Source organism: Scyliorhinus canicula, chromosome 6 (genome assembly GCF_902713615.1).
Source record: "Scyliorhinus canicula chromosome 6, sScyCan1.1, whole genome shotgun sequence".
Classification (NCBI taxonomy): domain Eukaryota; kingdom Metazoa; phylum Chordata; class Chondrichthyes; order Carcharhiniformes; family Scyliorhinidae; genus Scyliorhinus; species Scyliorhinus canicula.
In genome coordinates this window covers 112,455,518-112,475,015 of record NC_052151.1, presented here as the reverse complement: position 1 = coordinate 112,475,015, position 19,498 = coordinate 112,455,518, and the positions used below count along the sequence as shown (strand labels likewise).

Here is a 19,498-nt window from a genome sequence, read left to right as displayed (position 1 = left end):
TTAAATTGATAGCAAGAAGTGATTTAGGGGGAAATGAAGAGGAGGGCCCCTCAGAACAAGCAGGGAGGGCGGAGGAAGATTGTCCGCCGAGTCAGACAACAGCAAACCGTAAATAGAGAAACTTAAGACAAAACCTTTTGTACTGTCAACTAAAACAAACGGCAATGTATATAATGTTAAAAATTTCAATAAAAAAGAAGCGATTATAGGGTTAGAAGGTGTAGAATCTGTATGGAGTGGAGGAATCGCAAAGGAAAAAAGACCCTGATGGGAGTTATGTACAGGCCCCCTAGCAGTAGCCAGGATGTGAAGCAGAAAATAAATCGGGACATAGAAAAGGCATATGGGAAAGGCAATATTACAATAAACATGGGGGACTTCAAAGGCCATATATAAGAAAGGATGTGCTGATTTTTAAGCAGGGAAAAAACACCAATTGTAGACAATGGGAGATCTGATAGGGCTTGATTTTGTTTTCTCTGGTGAAGCACTTGCAATTCTAGATTTTTGGCATTTAGTTGAGAATATTCTAGGATCCAGGGTAGAATTTGAGTGGTATTTGTTATTTAATACCGCTATCAAACATTTGCTTCTTTTTAATGTTGTTTCCTGATCTTGACATTAAATTCAATTTGCGTTCAATGAAGGCAGAATTAGAGTGTGTAAAACAGGTGCTTGATTTGGTTACTGCCATTTTTCTACTGGCTGGGTTAGGTTAAAATTATTCCTGTTGCTGTGTGCTTCAAAAGCCAGATTTGCATCAAATCAAAGTTGGCAGTATGAATAGATGCTAGGCATCCACATCTACTATCATTAGAATATGCAGCTGAACCGCTGAAGCAAGCTTGCATTATCATCTAATTTAAAACAATCGTACCTCCAACAATGTAGAACACTCACAGTATTGCACTGGAGAATCAACCTAGATTATCCAGACAAGTTCTGGAGTGGGTTTTATATTAACCAACTTCTGTTGAAAAGTTGAACCTTATTTCTATTATTTACACAAAGCAAAATGTGGACACGAATACCATCCAGTAACTTAAGTGTCAATTTTATTGACAATGTATTTTTGAGAATTGTTATCAAACTGCATACTATACAACAGAATTCTGTCTACAAAATATTAAGCAACTGAGACATACCACAGTAGTGCAAAGAGATTCTCTACAGCAGACTGCATAGAAAGGGCAGTGGCATAAAAACAGATTTTTAAAAAAAGGTTTTACATGATTTAATGCAAAGAAAAAAGAGAACATACATGCTAAGACTTTAAATATTAAACTATATAACTTCCAGTTGCATTCCTCCTTTAAACCTTATTTAACATGCTTTTTTTCAATACTCGTAACAGTTTAACAGTGGTTGACTGAATTATCAAAGAGGTTTAATACCTCACAGTGTGTTTTCAAAACCGTTTACAGCTATTGCTCCTGTAGGTAGGAAAAATATTTGGCAAAATAGACATTCCCTGTTCCCTCATTTATAATGTACATTTTTGCACTCTAAAAAACTAACGCTGCATAGCTTGCAGCTATTTTGAGTTTTCATACATTCAAATTTAAAGGTCAGATGCAAACATTTTAAATGACCAATAAATATGCCATATTGTGGCATGGTATGGCAGTCAATGCCAATTTCCTAGCAGCTTGGTCAACTGTACAATGATTGCTTTCAAAATAATTGGAAAAAAGTCAACAATAAATCATGGTATTTATATAGTTATACAGTTTAGCATCTTTGTTTGAAATTAATCATTTTTAAAGAATGATCAGAATCCTCATGCAGGGCATTTTTTCACTTTTTACTGGATTACAGAGGGCATTTTTTCTTACAATAGCTAAAGTAGTTTTCAGACATTGCAGCAGCCACATATTGCTGAGGTGCTTAGGGGATTTCTCCACAAATCTAAGCAGTAGCAGTAATCAGGAAACCTGTTACCAGAAGTTCAGAAGAGCCTTAATTGAATCCTGAACTCTGCCACCTTTCATTGCAAGTTCCTGCTTGGCCAGTAAATTAGAAGTGTAAAAAAGAATGGATATATCAGTTATGGGTTCTAACTCTTCATTGCAAAGAGCAATTTTTAGTAAACAATAGAATGATAAACAATATAGCTGTCCACCCAACATCTCTGAAGGTAAACACAGGTTTTGCCGAAGTAAAGGTGAAGGTTTGGTGTGGTTTTGAGCCACACTGAATAACAATGCAGTACTGTGCTGGGCTGACTATATAATCATAGCTCAACATCGCATGTTGGGAGAGGACATATGGTGTTAAATTGTCAAGTTTTTACTGTTGGTTACTGTCCACTAGATGCCTTGTGAAAAATGTGCAAGCATGCAACTCGGGCTCTTGTTCACCAAAATCCCTTCTCTAATCACAGTGCTCAATTGAGTTCACGCACACACAGAGTGGTCAGTTGTATGAGCTATCAGAATTGCTGGGACTCTTGAACTGTACAGCAATACTTTTAGGCAGGGAAAGAGGATGCAGGAAGGACACTTTCGAGACTCATTGGCAGGATATAGGGCAAATTTTCCATGGGGATTCTCCAAATCTCATGCTGTAATTTAGTTGATTCTCCCGAAAGTAGGCTTCTGCTAATTTTGTGACAGAACCCCTGTGAAAATTTCAGGTGCATATCTGATTTACTTAGAAGATTTTATTATGGGTTTACTGGAAACCTATTCAGGTAATACATTATATATGATTCTTCCTTACATGAACTATACTCATTATCTTTCCCATCTAGTATTAATGATTGCTTTTAAATCAATTTGAACTTGAGTTAAAGTAATAGATATCACTTGAGCTTGCAGAGGTAACCTATCCATTATTCTGAATGTATTTTGTAGATCTCACAACTAAATGGAAGGAAAATATTTCACTTATGGCGCCTTTACATTATTGTTCTGATTAAGGGTCATCAACATGAAACTGTTTCTCTTTCCAAGGTGCTGCCAGACTTGCTGAGTACTCCAGCATTTTCTGTTTCTGTTGTGGTTTTCATTTATTAAACTAGATGTTGGAAGTTAAGTGTGCATGTGAAAGCTTGTTTGCCTAGCTGGAAGATGAATAATGGACTCCACAGCACTAAGAGCTCCCATCTATTAATGTTGTAGTAGTTTTGTATTGTAAGGGTTATGTTATTGACTACTCACATACATATGTATATATATATATATATATATATATGTGTAGCTTTATTGTCCACTTCCACTAAACTTAGCTGCATCTTCCAAGAGTAAAAATGTGAGGAAAGTTTCAAATTGTCTCTTCAGTAATGAATACCAGAAAGTGATTTTTAAAAAATATATGTTCTCCTGGTATCATTTAACAGCGCATGCACAGTGATGAACAGTCTATGCTGTATTATAAATACATCAAAGGCCAATACTTGCACTATTTCAAAGTTAAGTAGATTGTTTTTTAAATAAAATCTTTATGTTCAAGCAGGAAACCAAAGGTGTGGCAGTAAGTTCAAAACAAATGTTGCTTATACACTTGAAATTAAGGCAATATGAACTGTTTGAAAGCCCACTGCACGCCTGCAGGAACAGAGTCAGCAGAAAGCATATTAACCACTGCATATGCATATGTAGAAAACTGACAATTTAACTAATTGCAGATTCTCCAAAAAACATTGGTTAAAAATAATGCCAGAAGAAATTAGATAGATACTGGTAAATAATTTACCTGCATACATTTTAGTGCATGTCTTCTATCTGTAGTCAAAGAAATGCTGGCAGTACATTAAATAAAACCAAATAATAGTAATTGCTGATTGACTAGTTCTGCATCTCTGAGAGTCAATATTTTGGATGTAACCCTTCATAAATACCTGAACCATTAATCTGTCTTTCACTTTCATGTTCTGTCCGACCTGCTGACCATTTCCAACACTTCGAATTTATTTTACATTTCCAGCAACCATTTTTAGAACATGATTAAGACAGCTTCCCTGAAATCTGGACTAAACTGATCCATGGTTTCTCAAGTAAATATGAGCAGAAGAGAAAGAAACCTAACAAGTCATTTCTGCATCTTATCATCTCTTTATAACCATTCTCTCTCACTCAGTCCAAACAGGTTTTCTGCTGGTAAAGCTACAAGTACAAAATACACATCATAAAAAAATCTAACCAAGATTTTTAAATATGTAATATAAACAAATCTAATAAAGGAACTGGCACCTGAGAAACTAGTCATCAAATTTGGTCTGATCTGATAAAACATTTTACTTATAAAATCTGAAATTTCAAGGTAATACCACTAAGTGTAAAACTACTTCCACCAATGTATAGAAAATGTACTGAAAGTGACAAAACCATTAATTTGTGTGCTTCCAAAATCTGGAGATGGACAAATATTTTGACATATGACTAGATAAAAAGAAATAATTTTTCAAACAGTAAGATTTCATTATACAAACTACCTGAACTAAGACAAGGAATGTCGCATTATGTAATGTTAACTAGACAAAAACTTCATCCCAGGTAAAGATTTCTGAATGCACTGCTTTTATAATGTACAAAAAACAATTTGTATTTGTTTTTATTCAGTGCAACAAAGAAAATTCTACAAAAGTGATTTTTTAAAATTCAGTAGCTGTAGATCTCTCATTCAATTTAAGCTGTTATAAAACAGCTCAAAATTACACCAAATATCCTGAGATATTATGACCCATTGTACACCACTCTTAGCTTCCATTAACTGTATAATGCCAATTTTTCACTCCAGCTGTTCACTTGAAAGTATGTCCAAATTCTGTTCAGTTACTTCAAAAAATGCTTCCAGAAACACAGTTTTTGCAATTACAGAGAAATTTCCAGTTAATTCAAAAGTTGTTTGTTTTCAGATTTACAAAGGCTCAATTGTTGCTCGACTTCTTGGACATAGGTTATTAGTCCCTCATTGCATTATGTTTAATGACAAATCAGCAGTGAAGTCATTGTGCAGTCTGTTTTGAGTAATTCTCAACCAGTTTGGCTACCTTCAACTGGGAGAAATAATTTTGCTCCTTCATTGTCTACACTGCTGAAACTTGAATTTAAAGTTCCTCATTGATCACCGATGGAAGTTTACACTATTTGAGGAAAATGGGCAGAATGTGGCAAAAAAAAGACAAAATATTTGCAATTTTACCACAACAACAAAACTGGCACCTGTTTAGCTACAACCATTACTGAACATCACAGTGTACGTTGGTTGTGAGGTTTCATTTGTTAGACTTACTCCATAATCCTAGAAAAAATATTTCTATAATTGTTATCCATAAATGATTGCCATTATTTTAGTCACTGAACATTCAAAATCCACACAATTTTGAAGCCTGAATTTCAAAGTAAGGTCTTCTGTTCATACAGCTGAAGATCAAGACGAACCCATACCTCCCCAGTCGGGACTTCATGTAAAAGAAGGCGCTTTGTAGTCGCTCCTTTGCCTTCTTGTTCTTTTTTGATTGTTGCTACTGGAACCTCTGTCCGACCTAGAAAATCTGGCCAAAATATTATAAGATGTTATTGCTGAGAGATCATTTAATTTTACTGTTTTTCTCCCTTCCATTCCCCACTATTCTTTCTTCTGCGCGGCCTCGTGTTACAGCATTAAATCTGCTGGTGCCAAAAGGGCTCTGCTATTTCATTAAATTTACTGGACTAGGAAAGGCCTAGTTCCATACATGCAGATGCTACTCGATATTGATGAAGAACAGTTTTCCCCTACCACAGCCCTGAGACACAAGAGACCAACCATAAAACACCTAACAGTACCCTAGCTCAGCACCAAACTGGAATAAAATCAAGAAGCATCCAAGTGCCTGTGTCTAACATCTAGGATAGGGAGGCTATTTACTAAGTAAGCAGTCAGAGAGCTTGCACTCACATTTGTTTGTAATTTTCTAATGTACTGAACGTATATTGACAAGCAGTTAATAGCAGGTAACAAAAACACGAGGCTTTAGCAGATAGTAATGTATTACAAAATGTAACTAAGATCCACAGTAGTTGAATCAAAAAATTATATTTGCAAGATTCATTTGCAATGGAAAAATACCAAAATAAATATTGTCAGGAAGACCACAAAGTAAAAAGGTGGGGTAATACCAGCTTAAAAGTGTGCAAACCTGCGATCAAAACCTTTAAGCAATCCTATCTCTTCCCCATTGAATCTTGAGAGGAACACTGAAACGTGCCTTTGAAGGCACTAGTAAGAGTTCCTTCTTCACACTGTTCAGCAATTGAAGCTCTAAACTGCCTTACCCAAGTCTATGAGTAAAAACAAAGTGCTGGAGAAACACAAAAAATCTAGCAACATCTGTGGACAGAGAAACAAAGTTAACGTTTCAAGTCCAATATGACTCTTCTTCGGAACTAGAGAGGGAGAAATGAGGGGAGGAAATTCAAGCAAAACTTTCTAAGTGTTTGGGCAGGTTTAGTGGGGTGTGATCTACACCGCTGTTCAAACACAGTTAATCATTTTTTGGCCGTGGAAATTTCTCCCCGGTCAAGCCTACACTTAAAAATGTTTTCAACATGGGGAAGCTAAACTCGCCAGCCAGACCAGCTCCTCAGGGATCCGGCCGCCATTTTGAAAGGGGGTCGCGATCTCTAAGTGAGCTTGAGGGGTCACCCCAACCATAGACAATATCACCCACTACACACATGAGCACTCCATAAGTGAGGACACCCCACTATGAGGTTGTTGAGGCCCTCTCCTTTTGAGTCTCCCCAGCACCCCCCCCCCTTTTCAGGACCCCCACCGTTAACCTTTATGACGCCCTTTCATAACCCCCACCTTTCATAAACCCCCTCATCCCCCTTTCATGGAAATGGCACCCACCCACTCAGGCCCCGATCCTTAGCACAGCCACCAGGACATCCCAGCACTGCTACATTAGCACCCTGGCAGTCAGGATGGCTTTTCCCAAGGTGCCAGGTTGGAAGTGCCAAGGTGCTCAGATACCAGAGAGAGAGCCTGGATGCCAGTCTGTCCTGTCCCCGACCACCTAGGAATTTAAGTAGCTTGGGAAACCACCTAGGTGCCATTACACTTGGTCCATGTTTGTAAAGGCCTAGCTGGAGACCGTAAATTCCCGGGCGAGGGAGAATTTGGCACAGACATATTTAAATGACCCTAATAGCTCATTTAAATATGCTGATGTGGATCTCGCCTTCGCTGGGCGAGATCCAGATCGCGATATCTCGCGAGGTCCAGTTGAATCTTGGGAGACGTCGCAAGCATCGCGAATCTCGCAAGAGGCCTCTTGCGAGACTTGACGGCCTTGTCGCGTCACCAAGTTGGGCGCGATGAGGCCAGTAAATCACGCCCCAGATGGGTATAATGCTGTGGATAAAGTGGGGAGTCATTATTTCTCCACTTATAATTTTCTCACAAGGTAGCATCATACCAAGGTAGCATAGCACCTTCATGGAAGAACTAAACTCAATAAATGTTGGGAAAAAATGTAGTGAGAGGAGCAAAGCTAATGTTTCAGATCATTGATTTTTCATCATAACTGGAGGGACAGAATAGGGTTGAGATTGGAAGAAATCAGTTCATTTAGGCAGGAACAGGCAGAAGCAACAGGTCTACCAGGGTCATTTTTATGGATCTTGGGAAGGAGGCAGATGTGAGCTTTCATCTATTCTGATGAAAGACCGCCAATATTGGCTGGAATTTTCCGACTATTCCCGCTGGTGGGATCTTACAGTCCCGCCAATGGTATACCCCCATCACAGGTTTCCCAGCAATTGGGAGGGGGGGGGGGGGGTTCATACAATGCACCATCCCAAGAGGAACCAAAAGATCCCACCTCGGGGGCATTTGGAAAAATCCTGCTCTAAATTTTGTTTCTGCCTCCACAGATGCTGCTGACCTACATTTTCCAGCATTTTCTGTTTTTATTTCAAATTTTCAACATTCACAGTATTTTACTTTTGTATCATCGAAGAAGGTATTGACTGTAATGGCAAGGAGGAAAAGGGTTGGATAAAGGAGAAAAGGTCTAAAGAAATAAAGAAATAAAAATGACCAGAGCTTCTTTACATATTATTTTGTCACCCCTCCGCTCCCCACCTCCACTTCCTTCAACTGATAGAAAATATTTTTTTGCGCCTGACTGGTTGAAAAAAAAAAACTTTTTATAACAATTCAAGTGAATTTTATTTTTAAATTGCTCTCTATTTCCTCGCTGAAAGTAAGTATATTGAGAGAAACGTTTAGAAAACATCAAAATATCACAATGTTACTATGTTGGAAATAAAATGACGGTTACAGCAACTCTTACCATCAGGTGAAAACTGATCTCTTTCAAAGACTGTGATACACAATACATCTTGGTAAATGTCCTTGATAAAGAACTGGCAGTTAAAGCCCCACTTTGGATTCAAAGTGTCTGACAGTGTTCTGGTCGTGTAACATTGGGACCCCATGGTGACTTCACAATAAGGATTGCTTTTTCCTAATAATGACAAGAGATTTAAGCGGCACTTAAATCTGCATTTCAAACAAAGTACTTTTCACAAAACATTTGCATTCATTAATCCTGGCTAGTGAGAAGGTACCTTATTTTTTATACCGGAAAAAGACCATGGACTAGTTACTAAATTTTTGCAGCATGCGATTCTTGTACAATCCTGCCTTGGACATTCTATTGAGAAATGCTGGGTGGGACAAACATTTAGTCTGTTAGCTCTTGAATAATCCATTCCATCTGAGATGATTAATGATTCCTAAACCTTCAAAAAGAACATTAGACATACAGTTGTGCAGTTGTGGTCCAACTTCAGAATATCATGCATTCCTTTTGCTAACGTAACCTTTCTTACTAAAACTGTTGTGTTCAACATCATCGACACAAGTGCTTAGATGATGTTTGACAGTTCCACAATACAGAAGCCTTGAAAAGTCATTGTCAAACATGCAGGTTATTCTAACTCTCATGTTCACATTTCTACCTTAAAACTCACCTAAAACAATGTTTCTCAAAATAATCATCAGGGTTCTGGTCCCTATACAAATTTTGGAATGAATTGTATATAGACTTTGTGCTCATTTTATAATGTTTTTTTTAAATAAATTTAGAGTACCCAATTACCTTTTCCAATTAAGGGGCAATTTAGCGTGGCCAATCCACCTATCCTGCACGTCTTTTGGGTTGTGGGGGCGAAACCCACACAGACACGGGGAGAATGTGCAAACTCCACACGGACAGTGACTCAGGGCCGGGATTCAAACCTGGGTCCTCAGCGCCTTAGGCAGCAATGCTAACCACTGTGCCACCGTGCTGCCCACCTCATTGTATAATGTTAAGGACAATTGCGTGTTTTTATCTCACAGTGACAACACATATGAATGTGATCACTTAAGCAATTGTCACTGTCTTAGCAGTTTTCTTTAAATTATTCTTACACTTACAATTCTTCACCCTTTACTACAACTGCATTTCCTCATCAAATGTAAACCAAGGTGTAGGTTTCTGGTGAAAAGGAACAAGAAATGTATATTTTAGGATTGCAGGGTCTAAAACTGGTTAAACAGTAACCTATTTAGAAGTGCAGAGATCCATGCCTGATTGGCACGGACATTCATGCCACCGTATATTGGTTGGACCATCTGAATTGAGTTCAGGCCTCATTTCAAAATGATTCCGTACTCATTTCAGACATGGACTCCTAAATTACTTTCCACTAGTTGGAGTTTGCAATGCGCAAGCTCCATCTGGCATTTTTGAGTTTTGAGCAGCCTAACCAATGGCCTTTCAAGGGATTGCTAGACACCATTCGAAGCGGGACCAAAAATATTGGAAATTTTAAGTATCTTCTGGAGTGAGATGAAGCAGGACTGTTCTAACAAGCTTCACAAATCAACTTTGAGCTTTACCAAACCGCACACACTCTCTCCCTTTTGGACTTATCTCTTGGCATCAGTGAGGTCCTACAATTGGAAAGCAACCATTACTGATGACGCCCGAGGAAATATTTACTTTGGTCCTTGGACCTCTTCATTCTGGCATGTTGCTGGAATTAGGCTTAGTTGAGGTACTAATGAAGTGTTTTTAGTTAATTTGCATGTTCCTTGCTCACTAGAGTAATCACTAATGCTCAAGTTAGGTAAAAATTCACACCAGCTGCAATTTCTAGGAAAAAAAGTGATTATTTTTCAATAACTAAAATCAATGAAAATAAATAAAAAATTTAAATTACAATCAGTGCCAATGTATTTTTTAAAATTTATATTTACAATTAATATTTTATAGCAGAAATTAATCAGCAAACAAACTCAAACAATATACAAATTGTAATAAACATATTGGGAGCGATTCTCTGAGCCCCGCGCCGGAGAATCGCCGCAACTGTGCCACCAGGTACGGAGAATCAGCACTATTTGCGCCGGCGCGTTTGGCATGGCGCTGGCCGTGGGCCACTGAAATCAGCGAGACCACCGATTCTCCGGCCCGGATGGGCCGAGTGACCGCGCTGATACAACAGAATCCTGCCGGCGCTGTTCACCCCTGGTCGTTGCCGCCGGGAACTCTGCGCGAATGGTCGGGGGGGGGGGGGGGGGGGCGGCCTGTGGGGAGAGGGGGGCTCCTTCGCGGGGGGGGGGGGGACACCTCTGATGGGGTCCGGCCCGCGATCGGGGCGCACCAATCGGCGGGCCGGCCTCTCCCCCCCCCCCCCCCCGGGCCTACTTTCTGTTGCGGCCAGCCCCTGAACACCGACTCCATGTTGAGTCGGGGCCGGCGCACTAAAGAAGTCCCCCACACATGCGCAGGTTGGTGCGGCGAAGGAGGCTGGAGCGGCGTGAACCGCTCCAGCACTGTGCTGGCTCCCTGTGGGGGACACAATAGGTCGTACCCTGGCCCGGTTCACGTCGTCTCGTTTCACGACGACGTTCATGACAGCGCGAACACTTGGGCTCCATATTGGAGAATCGCCCCCATTAAATTGATTATTTGTTATCTGTTAAACAATTATAAATACTGTCAAAGTGAGCCAAGACAATTAAAATTATCGCACTCTACCATTTGCCCTGCAGGGTTTCAGTTCTGTTGCTTCAATTATGCCCACGAAAAGTCTCCCTATTCCACTTGTCTTCTGTGAGCGTGCTACAAGATAAAAAGTAAGGTGTGTAGAAAGGCAGTTTCCAAAACTGTTAAACTGGAATGCAAAGCTGGTGCAGTAGTACTGAGGAGTAAATCAGTCTGCTGCATCACTATTTAATTTTATGTCACAGATTAGAAAGATAAGGTGGTGTCCCAATGATTCACCACAGGGAAAATCTTATCTCAGCCCAGCATCAGGTAGAGGTGGAAGTTGAAGCCTCACTGGGAAGGAGGAAATTTGAAGTGCAAGATATAATAATTTTCATACAGCAACTATTCTAGCTAAGAACTAGGAGTAGGAGTGGGGTATTCGTCCCCTCAGCCAGATCTGCCATTTGATAAGATCATGGTTCATTAATTGTGGTATCTACTTTTTTGTCAACTCATAAAACTTTTGACTCCCTTGTCAATCAAGAATCAGTCCAACTCAGCCTTGAATATCTTTAATGACCAGCCTCCACTGTTCCCTCGGGAAGAGAATTCCACAGAACAACAACCCTCAGAGAAAAGTTCTCCTCATCTCCATCTTAAATGGGAGATCCCTTTTTTTTAAACTGTGCCTCCTAATTCTAATCTCTCCCTTAGAACATAGAACACTACAGCGCAGTACGGGCCCTTCGGCCCTCGATGTTGCGCCGACCTGTGAAACCATCTGAAGCCTATCTGACCTACACTATTCCATTTTCATCCATATGTCTATCCAGTGACCACTTAAATGCCCTTAAAGTTGGCGAGTCTACTACTGTTGCAGGCAGGGCGTTCCACACCCCTACTACTCTCTGAGTAAAGAAACTGCCTCTGATATCTGTCCTATATCTATCACCCCTCAATTTAAAGCTATGTCCCCTCGTGTTGGTCATCACCATCCGAGGAAAAAGACTCTCACTGTCCACCCTATCTAACCCTCTGACTATCTTATATGTCTCTATTAAGTCACCTCTCAGCCTTCTCCTCTCTAAAGAAAACAACCTCAATTCCCTGAGCCTTTCCTCGTAAGACCTTCCCTCCATACCAGGCAACATCCTAGTAAATCTCCTCTGAACCCTTTCCAAAGCTTCCACATCCTTCCTATAATGTGGTGACCAGAACTGCACGCAGTACTCCAGGTGCGGCCGCACCAGAGTTATGTACAGCTGCAGCATGACCTTGTGGTTCCGAAACTCAATCCCCCTGTTTATAAAGGCTAGCACACCATATGCCTTCTTAACAGCCCTATTAACCTGGGTGGCAACTTTCAGGGATTTATGTACCTGGATGCCGAGATCTCTCTGTTCATCTACACTACCAAGAATCTTGCCATTAGCCCAGTACTCTGCATTCCTGTTACTCCTTCCAAAGTGAACCACCTCACGCTTTTCCGCATTAAACTCCATCTGCCACCTCTCAGCCCAGCTCTGCAGCTTATCTATGTCCCTCTGTATCCTATAACATCCTTCAGCACTATCCACAACTCCACCGACCTTCGTGTCATCTGCAAATTTACTAACCCATCCTTCTACACCCTCTTCCAGGTCATTTATAAAAATGACAAACAGCAGTGGCCCCAAAACAGATCCTTGCGGTACACCACTAGTAACTGAACTCCAGGATGAACATTTGCCATCAACCACCACCCTCTGTCTTCTTTCAGCTAGCCAATTACTGATCCAAACTGCTAAATCACCTTCAATTCCATACTTCCTTATTTTCTGCAATAGCCTACCGTGGGGAACCTTATCAAACGCCTTACTGAAATCCATATACACCACATCAACAGCTTTACCCTGATCCACCTGTTTGGTCACCTTCTCAAAAAACTCAATAAGGTTTGTGAGACATGACCTACCCTTCACAAAACCGTGTTGAGTATCGCTAATCAACTTGTTCTTTTCAAGATGATTATAAACCCTATCTCTTATAACCTTTTCCAACATTTTACCCACAACCGAAGTAAGGCTCACAGGTCTATAATTACCAGGGTTGTCTCTACTCCCCTTCTTGAACAAGGGGACAACATTTGCTATCCTCCAGTCTTCCGGCACTATTCCTGTCGACAAAGACGACATAAAGATCAAGGACAAAGGCTCTGCAATCTCCTCCCTGGCTTCCCAGAGAATCCTAGGATAAATCCCATCTGGCCCAGGGGACTTATCTATTTTGACATTTTCTAAAATTGCTAACACCTCCTCCTTTTGAACCTCAATTCCATCTAGCCTGGTCGACTGAACCTGAGTGTTCTCCTCGACAACATTGTCTTTCTCCAGTGTAAACACTGACGAAAAATATCCATTTAATGCTTCCCCTATCTCCTCTGATTCCACACACAACTTTCCACTACTATCCTTGATTGGCCCTAATCTTACTCTAGTCATTCTTTTGTTCCTGATATACCTATAGAAAGCCTTAGGGTTTTCCTTGATCCTATCCGCCAACGACTTTTTGTGTCCTCTCCTCGCTCTTCTTAACTCTCCCTTTAGGTCCTTCCTGGCTAACTTGTAACTCTCAAGTGCCCTAACTGAGCCTTCATGTCTCATCCTAACATAAGCCTTCTTCTTCCTCTTGACAAGTGCTTCAACTTCCTTAGTAAACCACGGTTCCCTTGCTCGACAACTTCCTCCCTGCCTGACAGGTACATACTTATCAAGGACACGCAGTAGCTGTTCCTTGAAAAAGCTCCACATTTCGATTGTACCCATCCCCTGCAGTTTCCTTCCCCATCCTATACATCCTAAATCTTGCCGAATAGCATCATAATTGCCTTTCCCCCAGCTATAATTCTTGCCTTGCGGTATATACCTATCCCTGCCCATTGCTAAAGTAAACATAACCGAGTTGTGATCACTATCACCAAAGTGCTCACCTACATCTAAATCTAACACCTGGCCGGGTTCATTACCCAGTACCAAATCCAATGTGGCCTCGCCTCTTGTTGGCCTGTCTACATACTGTGTCAGAAAACCCTCCTGCACACACTGCACAAAAACTGACCCATCTATAGTACTCGAAATATAGTATTTCCAGTCAATATTTGGAAAGTTAAAGTCCCCCATAACAACTACCCTGTTACTCTCGCTCCTGTCAAGAATCATCTTTGCAATCCTTTCCTCTACATCTCTAGAACTATTCGGAGGTCTATAGACAACTCCCAACAGGGTGACCTCTCCTCTACTGTTTCTACCCTCGGCCCATACTGCCTCAGTAAACGAGTCCTCAAGCGTCCTTTCTACCGCCGTAATACTTTCCTTGATTAACAATGCCACCCCCCCCCTCTTTTACCATCTTCTCTGTTCTTACAGAAACATCTAAATCCTGGAACCTGCAACAACCATTCCTGTCCCTGCTCTACCCATGTCTCCGAAATCACCACAACATCGAGATCCCAGGTACCAACCCATGCTGCAAGCTCACCCACCTTATTCCGGATGCTCCTGGCGTTGAAGTAGACACACTTCAAACCAGCGCCCTGCTTGCCGGTGCCCTCTTTTGAACTTTTAACCCTATCCCTGACCTCACTACTCTCAACATCCTGTACACTGGGACTACAATTTAGGTTCCCATCCCCCTGCTGAATTAGTTTAAACCCCCCCCGAAGAGCACTAGCAAATCTCCCCCCCAGGATATTGGTACCCCTCTGGTTCAGGTGAAGACCATCCTGTTTGTAGAGGTCCCACCTACCCCAGAATGAGCCCCAATTATCCAGGAAACCAAAACCCTCCCTCCTGCACCATCCCTGTAGCCATGTGTTCAACTCCTCTCTCTCCTTATTTCTCACTTCACTAGAACGTGGCACGGGTAACAACCCAGAGATAACAACTCTGTTTGTTCTAGCTCTCAGCTTCCACCCTAGATCCCTGAATTTCTGTCTCAAATCCCCATCTCTCTTCCTACCTATGTCGTTGGTACCTATGTGGACCACGACTTGGGGCTGCTCCCCCTCCCCCTTAAGGATCCCAAAAAAAAGATCAGAGACATCACGAACCCTGGCACCTGGGAGGCAACACCAACCGTGAGTCTCTTTCGTTCCCACAGAACCTCCTGTCTGTTCCTCTAACTATGGAGTCCCCAATGACAAGTGCTCTGTTCCTCTTCTCCCTTCCCTTCTGAGCAACAGGGACAGACTCTGTGCCAGAGACCTGCGCCCTATTGCTTACCCCTGGTAAGTCGTCCCCCGCAACAGTATCCAAAACGGTATACTTGTTATAGAGGGGAACGACCACAGGGGATCCCTGCACTGCCTGCCGGTTCCCTCTCCCTCCCCTGACGGTAATCCATCTACTTTCTTCTTTTACCTGAGGTGTGGCTACCTACCTATAACTCCTCTCAATAACCTCCTCCGCCTCCCGAATGATCCGAAGTTCATCCAGCTCCAGCTCCAGGTCCCTAACGCGGTTCTCGAGGAGCTGGAGTTGGGTGCACTTCCCGCAGATATAGTCAGAAGGGACACTAGAGGTGACCCTTTCCTCCCACATTCTGCAGGAGGAACATTCAACTTCCCTAGCCTCCATTCCCACTGAACTAACTTCCCAACTACTGAAAAATAAAAAACTTGTTAGTTTAGCAATCCAACGGACAGAGCTTTTTTTTTGGTTAGAGGAGGAGGATGGGTGGGAGACACTACGTAAGTAGTGTTTCGGGTAAAGCTGTCACTCGAGAACAGCCCCTTCACAAACCACCTTCAACTTACGCTGACCGCACTGCACGTGCCATATCCTCTCATAACCCTGCCATATCCTCTCATAATCTTATATGTTCAATAAGACCAGGTCTCATTCTTATACACAGATCCAAAATGTCCATGCTAATCTCTTTGTGTCCTTAATTGAGGAATGGGAATTATAGAAAGATTTAAGAGGGGAAGTGGGTTAAGTGGAGTAATAAACAGATTATTTTTAAGATGTATACCTTGATAAGCTTTTTCACGTTTCCCTTTTTCGGTTTCTATAAAGTGTTCTGACGCTGCTTTAATCTTCTGAACCCAGGCAGTCCTGTTGGGAAGTGAAGGAGGGACAGCTCACCAAGACTTTAAAAATATTGATCAAACTTGTTCATATATACCAGCTTATTCTTTTGACAAAGTTGGGGATACAAATGATATTAAGGCCTAAAAAGAAATAGCAGCATCTTGGAAATGTTTCAAAGTATTTCATATTTTGAATTATTTCTAAATTTAAATTGTGCAAAGAGATAAATATGACAACTTGTTTGCACATAACCAGCTGATCTATTTTGATGCTGTATATGGTTGCACGTGCAATTGAGTAAGATCAGATGAATTAAGCTGACAAGTTGCAATGGATTCCATATTTTACAAACCTCTTCTATTTAAAAAATTTTCAATGTGGCAAACTGCCTTGTGGTATTGTAATGGAATCATTGGATTCAAATACTACAAACGTTTTGTCACAATCATCGACTTCAGGAAGCGTAGCACGACACACACTCCCGTCTGCATCAATGGCTCCGAAGTGGAGATGATGGATAGCTTTAAGTTCCTGGGGGTCACCATCACCAAAAGTCTGTCCTGGTCCACTCACGTTGATGCAGTCAAGAAAGCTCAACAACGTCTTTACTTCCTATGGAAGCTAAAGAAATTTGGCATGTCTGCATCGACTCTCACAAACTTCTACAGATGTGCGATATAGAGCATCCTATCCGGCTGCATCACAGCCTGGTATGGCAACTGCTTGGGCCAAGATCGCAAGAAACTGCAGAGTGTGGTGAACTCAGCCCAACGCATCACACAAGCTTGCCACCCCCACATTGATTCTGCCTACACCACCCACTGCCTCAGGATGGCAGACAGCATTATCAGAGACCCCTCCCACCCAGGCATTGCCTTCTTGCAGGCTCTTCTATCAGGCAGATGGTACAGGTCTGAAGACTCGCACATCCAGACATAGGAACAGCTTCTTCCCCACATCTACAAGACTCCTCAACGACTCCCCCTTGGACTAATCTGTTCCCTGTAAGAACACTATTCACGATGCCCTATGCTGCTCTAGCTCATGTATTTGCTTTGTTTGGCCCCTTGCTCCGCAATGTAACTAATCACTGTTTGTCGATGTACCATTTGTCAATGTTCTCTGTTGATTACTCTTTTCTCTACTATGTACGTACTGTGTAAGCTCCCTCGGCTGCAGAAAAATACTTTTCATTGTACTTTGGTACATGTGACAATAAATCAAATCAAAATCAAATTAAAATTCAAGGACATTAGCAGATCAGTTATTACAGGGGCAGGAAAGAGACAAATTTAGTCAGGCTAACAAGTCTTAAAGTGACTGTGCAATGCATTTTCAGCTGTTGATCACCTATGGAGAATAATAAAGGAATAAAGCAGACTAGACATAGAGAAGTATTTCCCATGCTACAATTAATTCTAAGGAATAAAATCAGCCAACCACACATTCCAAGCCAACAAGCTGCATGTGTTAAAATACAAAGGCAAAGCAAATTAATGGCAACTTGAAAAACAGGTTGGATTATGCAACAGCAACAAAGGTCAGGTAGCAGCTTCCTGGTCACCATGGCACACCAGACACAACAAAATGGCAGCTTTAGTGTTCCGAGAGGTCACTTGGAATAATTTCCATAGCAATCATAGAAATTGTGGTGAACCACTGTGTACACCTGTATTAAGGGATGTAAGGTAGGACCTGTACTGCAGGTTCGCCGGTAGCCCCTGCCGGCTGGCTCCGCCCACTAGGAGCTGTATAAATATGCGTGTCCTCCATTGATCTGCCATTTCGCCAGCTGCAGCAGGAGGCCACGCATCTGACTGTAATAAAGCCACAGTTGTACCCAATCTGAGTCTTTGTGCAATTGATCGTGCATCAGAAATTACAGCCATTTGTCCTTTAGTCAATGTCAGGTCTTCAATTAGAGTTATCTAATTTAAACCTTTCGAATTCCATTTTAAATGTTGTTAGTCTCTGCTTCAACTGTCACTCCATGTTCTAAAACCCAATGTGCATTTGTTTGACCAGATTTCCTCATCATTCCTCGAGTGATCATTGTTCATTCTGTGTCAATTTTCCAGTTCTCCAAATAACCTCTGAAGTGCTATCTAATTTCCTCTGCTCAGTAATATTTAATTGGCAATTCTAACCCATTTGTTGCTCCCTTCCAATTATAATACACTTTATTATTGTCACAAGTAGGCTGACATTAACACTACAATGAAGTTACTGTGAAAGCGCCGAGTCGCCACATTCCGGCGTCTGTTCGGGTCACAGAGGGAGAATTCTGAGTGTCCAATTCACCTAACAGCACGTCTTTCGGGACAATTTCAACCTTAGTTCCTGCTGCAGCCTGCTGTAGAAAACCAGGTATGTGGAAAGAGGCCAACAGCTTGGTCTAACTGTTCTGTGTTAGTATTTACCTTTCACTCGAGCAATTTTAGCTGTTACCAGATACCTTGATAAGTACCTATAACTTGGTCATATCCATAGTAACAGGTAAAGCAGCTTAGGAACAACAGTAACAGCAATGTGCCGCTGACATAAGAGGAAACATCAGAAATGAGATGAGATTGGTCTTCTCTCTGAGATATAGTCCATCCCTCTTCCCACAGCATTGGCAAAATAAAAATTAGTCACACTTTTATTTGATGCAAACAATGAGGACAGTTGAAAATTTCATCCACCTCAAACATCTGCGAAATTAAAAACTGCCCTTTCCTGTACCTTCCATTCAGTATCAGTTTGATCATGGAAAATAAATACAAGCTTTTGCTGTCCTTCAACCTTTCTGCTTGCGCCTTTATTTAAGTAATATTTGTAGTTTTGTTTTCCTATCATATGTCATTTGTGTTTTTCCTCTCTCTTTTCACGCACCTCCCCTATTTTATTTTTCCTTTTCTTTCTTTCAATGCCAGTATTAACTCCCAGATTTGTCATTCGCCACCTACATGATATTGTGATGCAGTCCTTGCTCACTGGCTCTAAACTGAGACTTTTATTATTCAAGCATTAATGGTACCACAAGTTTATTTCACATGGATTTTAAAACTATTTTTCCATTGCATTTTGTAAACATCCACAACATGAACTTCCTATATACATACCACAGTTGTACCTTGTATTCTGGTAATGTTTAAAAAAAATTATGCCTCAAACCTATCACTTACAAATGATAGATGGATGGAGATTTTTAATGAAGACCCTGTTTAACTTGGGAAAGGAGGAGTAATTAGGTGAAATACAAAAGTCTGGAAATGCTCAGCAGCTCAGGCAGCATCTGTGGAAAGAAATACAGTTAAACATTTGAGGTCAATGATCTTCATCAGATGAAAAGTACCTGACCTGTTGAGTACTTAGTTTTTATTTCTGATTTCCAACATTTTATATTAGTAATTAGATGATTATCCTTAAGGTTGCTAAGAGATCCAAGAACAACTCTGGAGTTTGTTAA

At 41.1% G+C, this 19,498-nt stretch overlaps 1 protein-coding gene across 1 annotated transcript in view; it reads right to left on the bottom strand.

Moving 5' to 3' along the window:
• Positions 1-1,037: 1,037 nt before the first annotated feature.
• The window catches only part of LOC119967399 (intersectin-2-like), a 323,719-nt gene continuing 305,258 nt past the window's right edge, over positions 1,038-19,498 (bottom strand). The window contains exons 37-40 of the mRNA XM_038799906.1: positions 15,989-16,071; positions 11,027-11,110; positions 8,288-8,461; positions 1,038-5,497 (exon numbers count right to left, since the gene is read on the bottom strand). Of these exons, the coding sequence (XP_038655834.1) occupies positions 5,340-5,497; positions 8,288-8,461; positions 11,027-11,110; positions 15,989-16,071 (499 nt within the window). The 3' untranslated portion in view covers positions 1,038-5,339. The remainder of the gene's footprint in view (positions 5,498-8,287; positions 8,462-11,026; positions 11,111-15,988; positions 16,072-19,498) is intronic.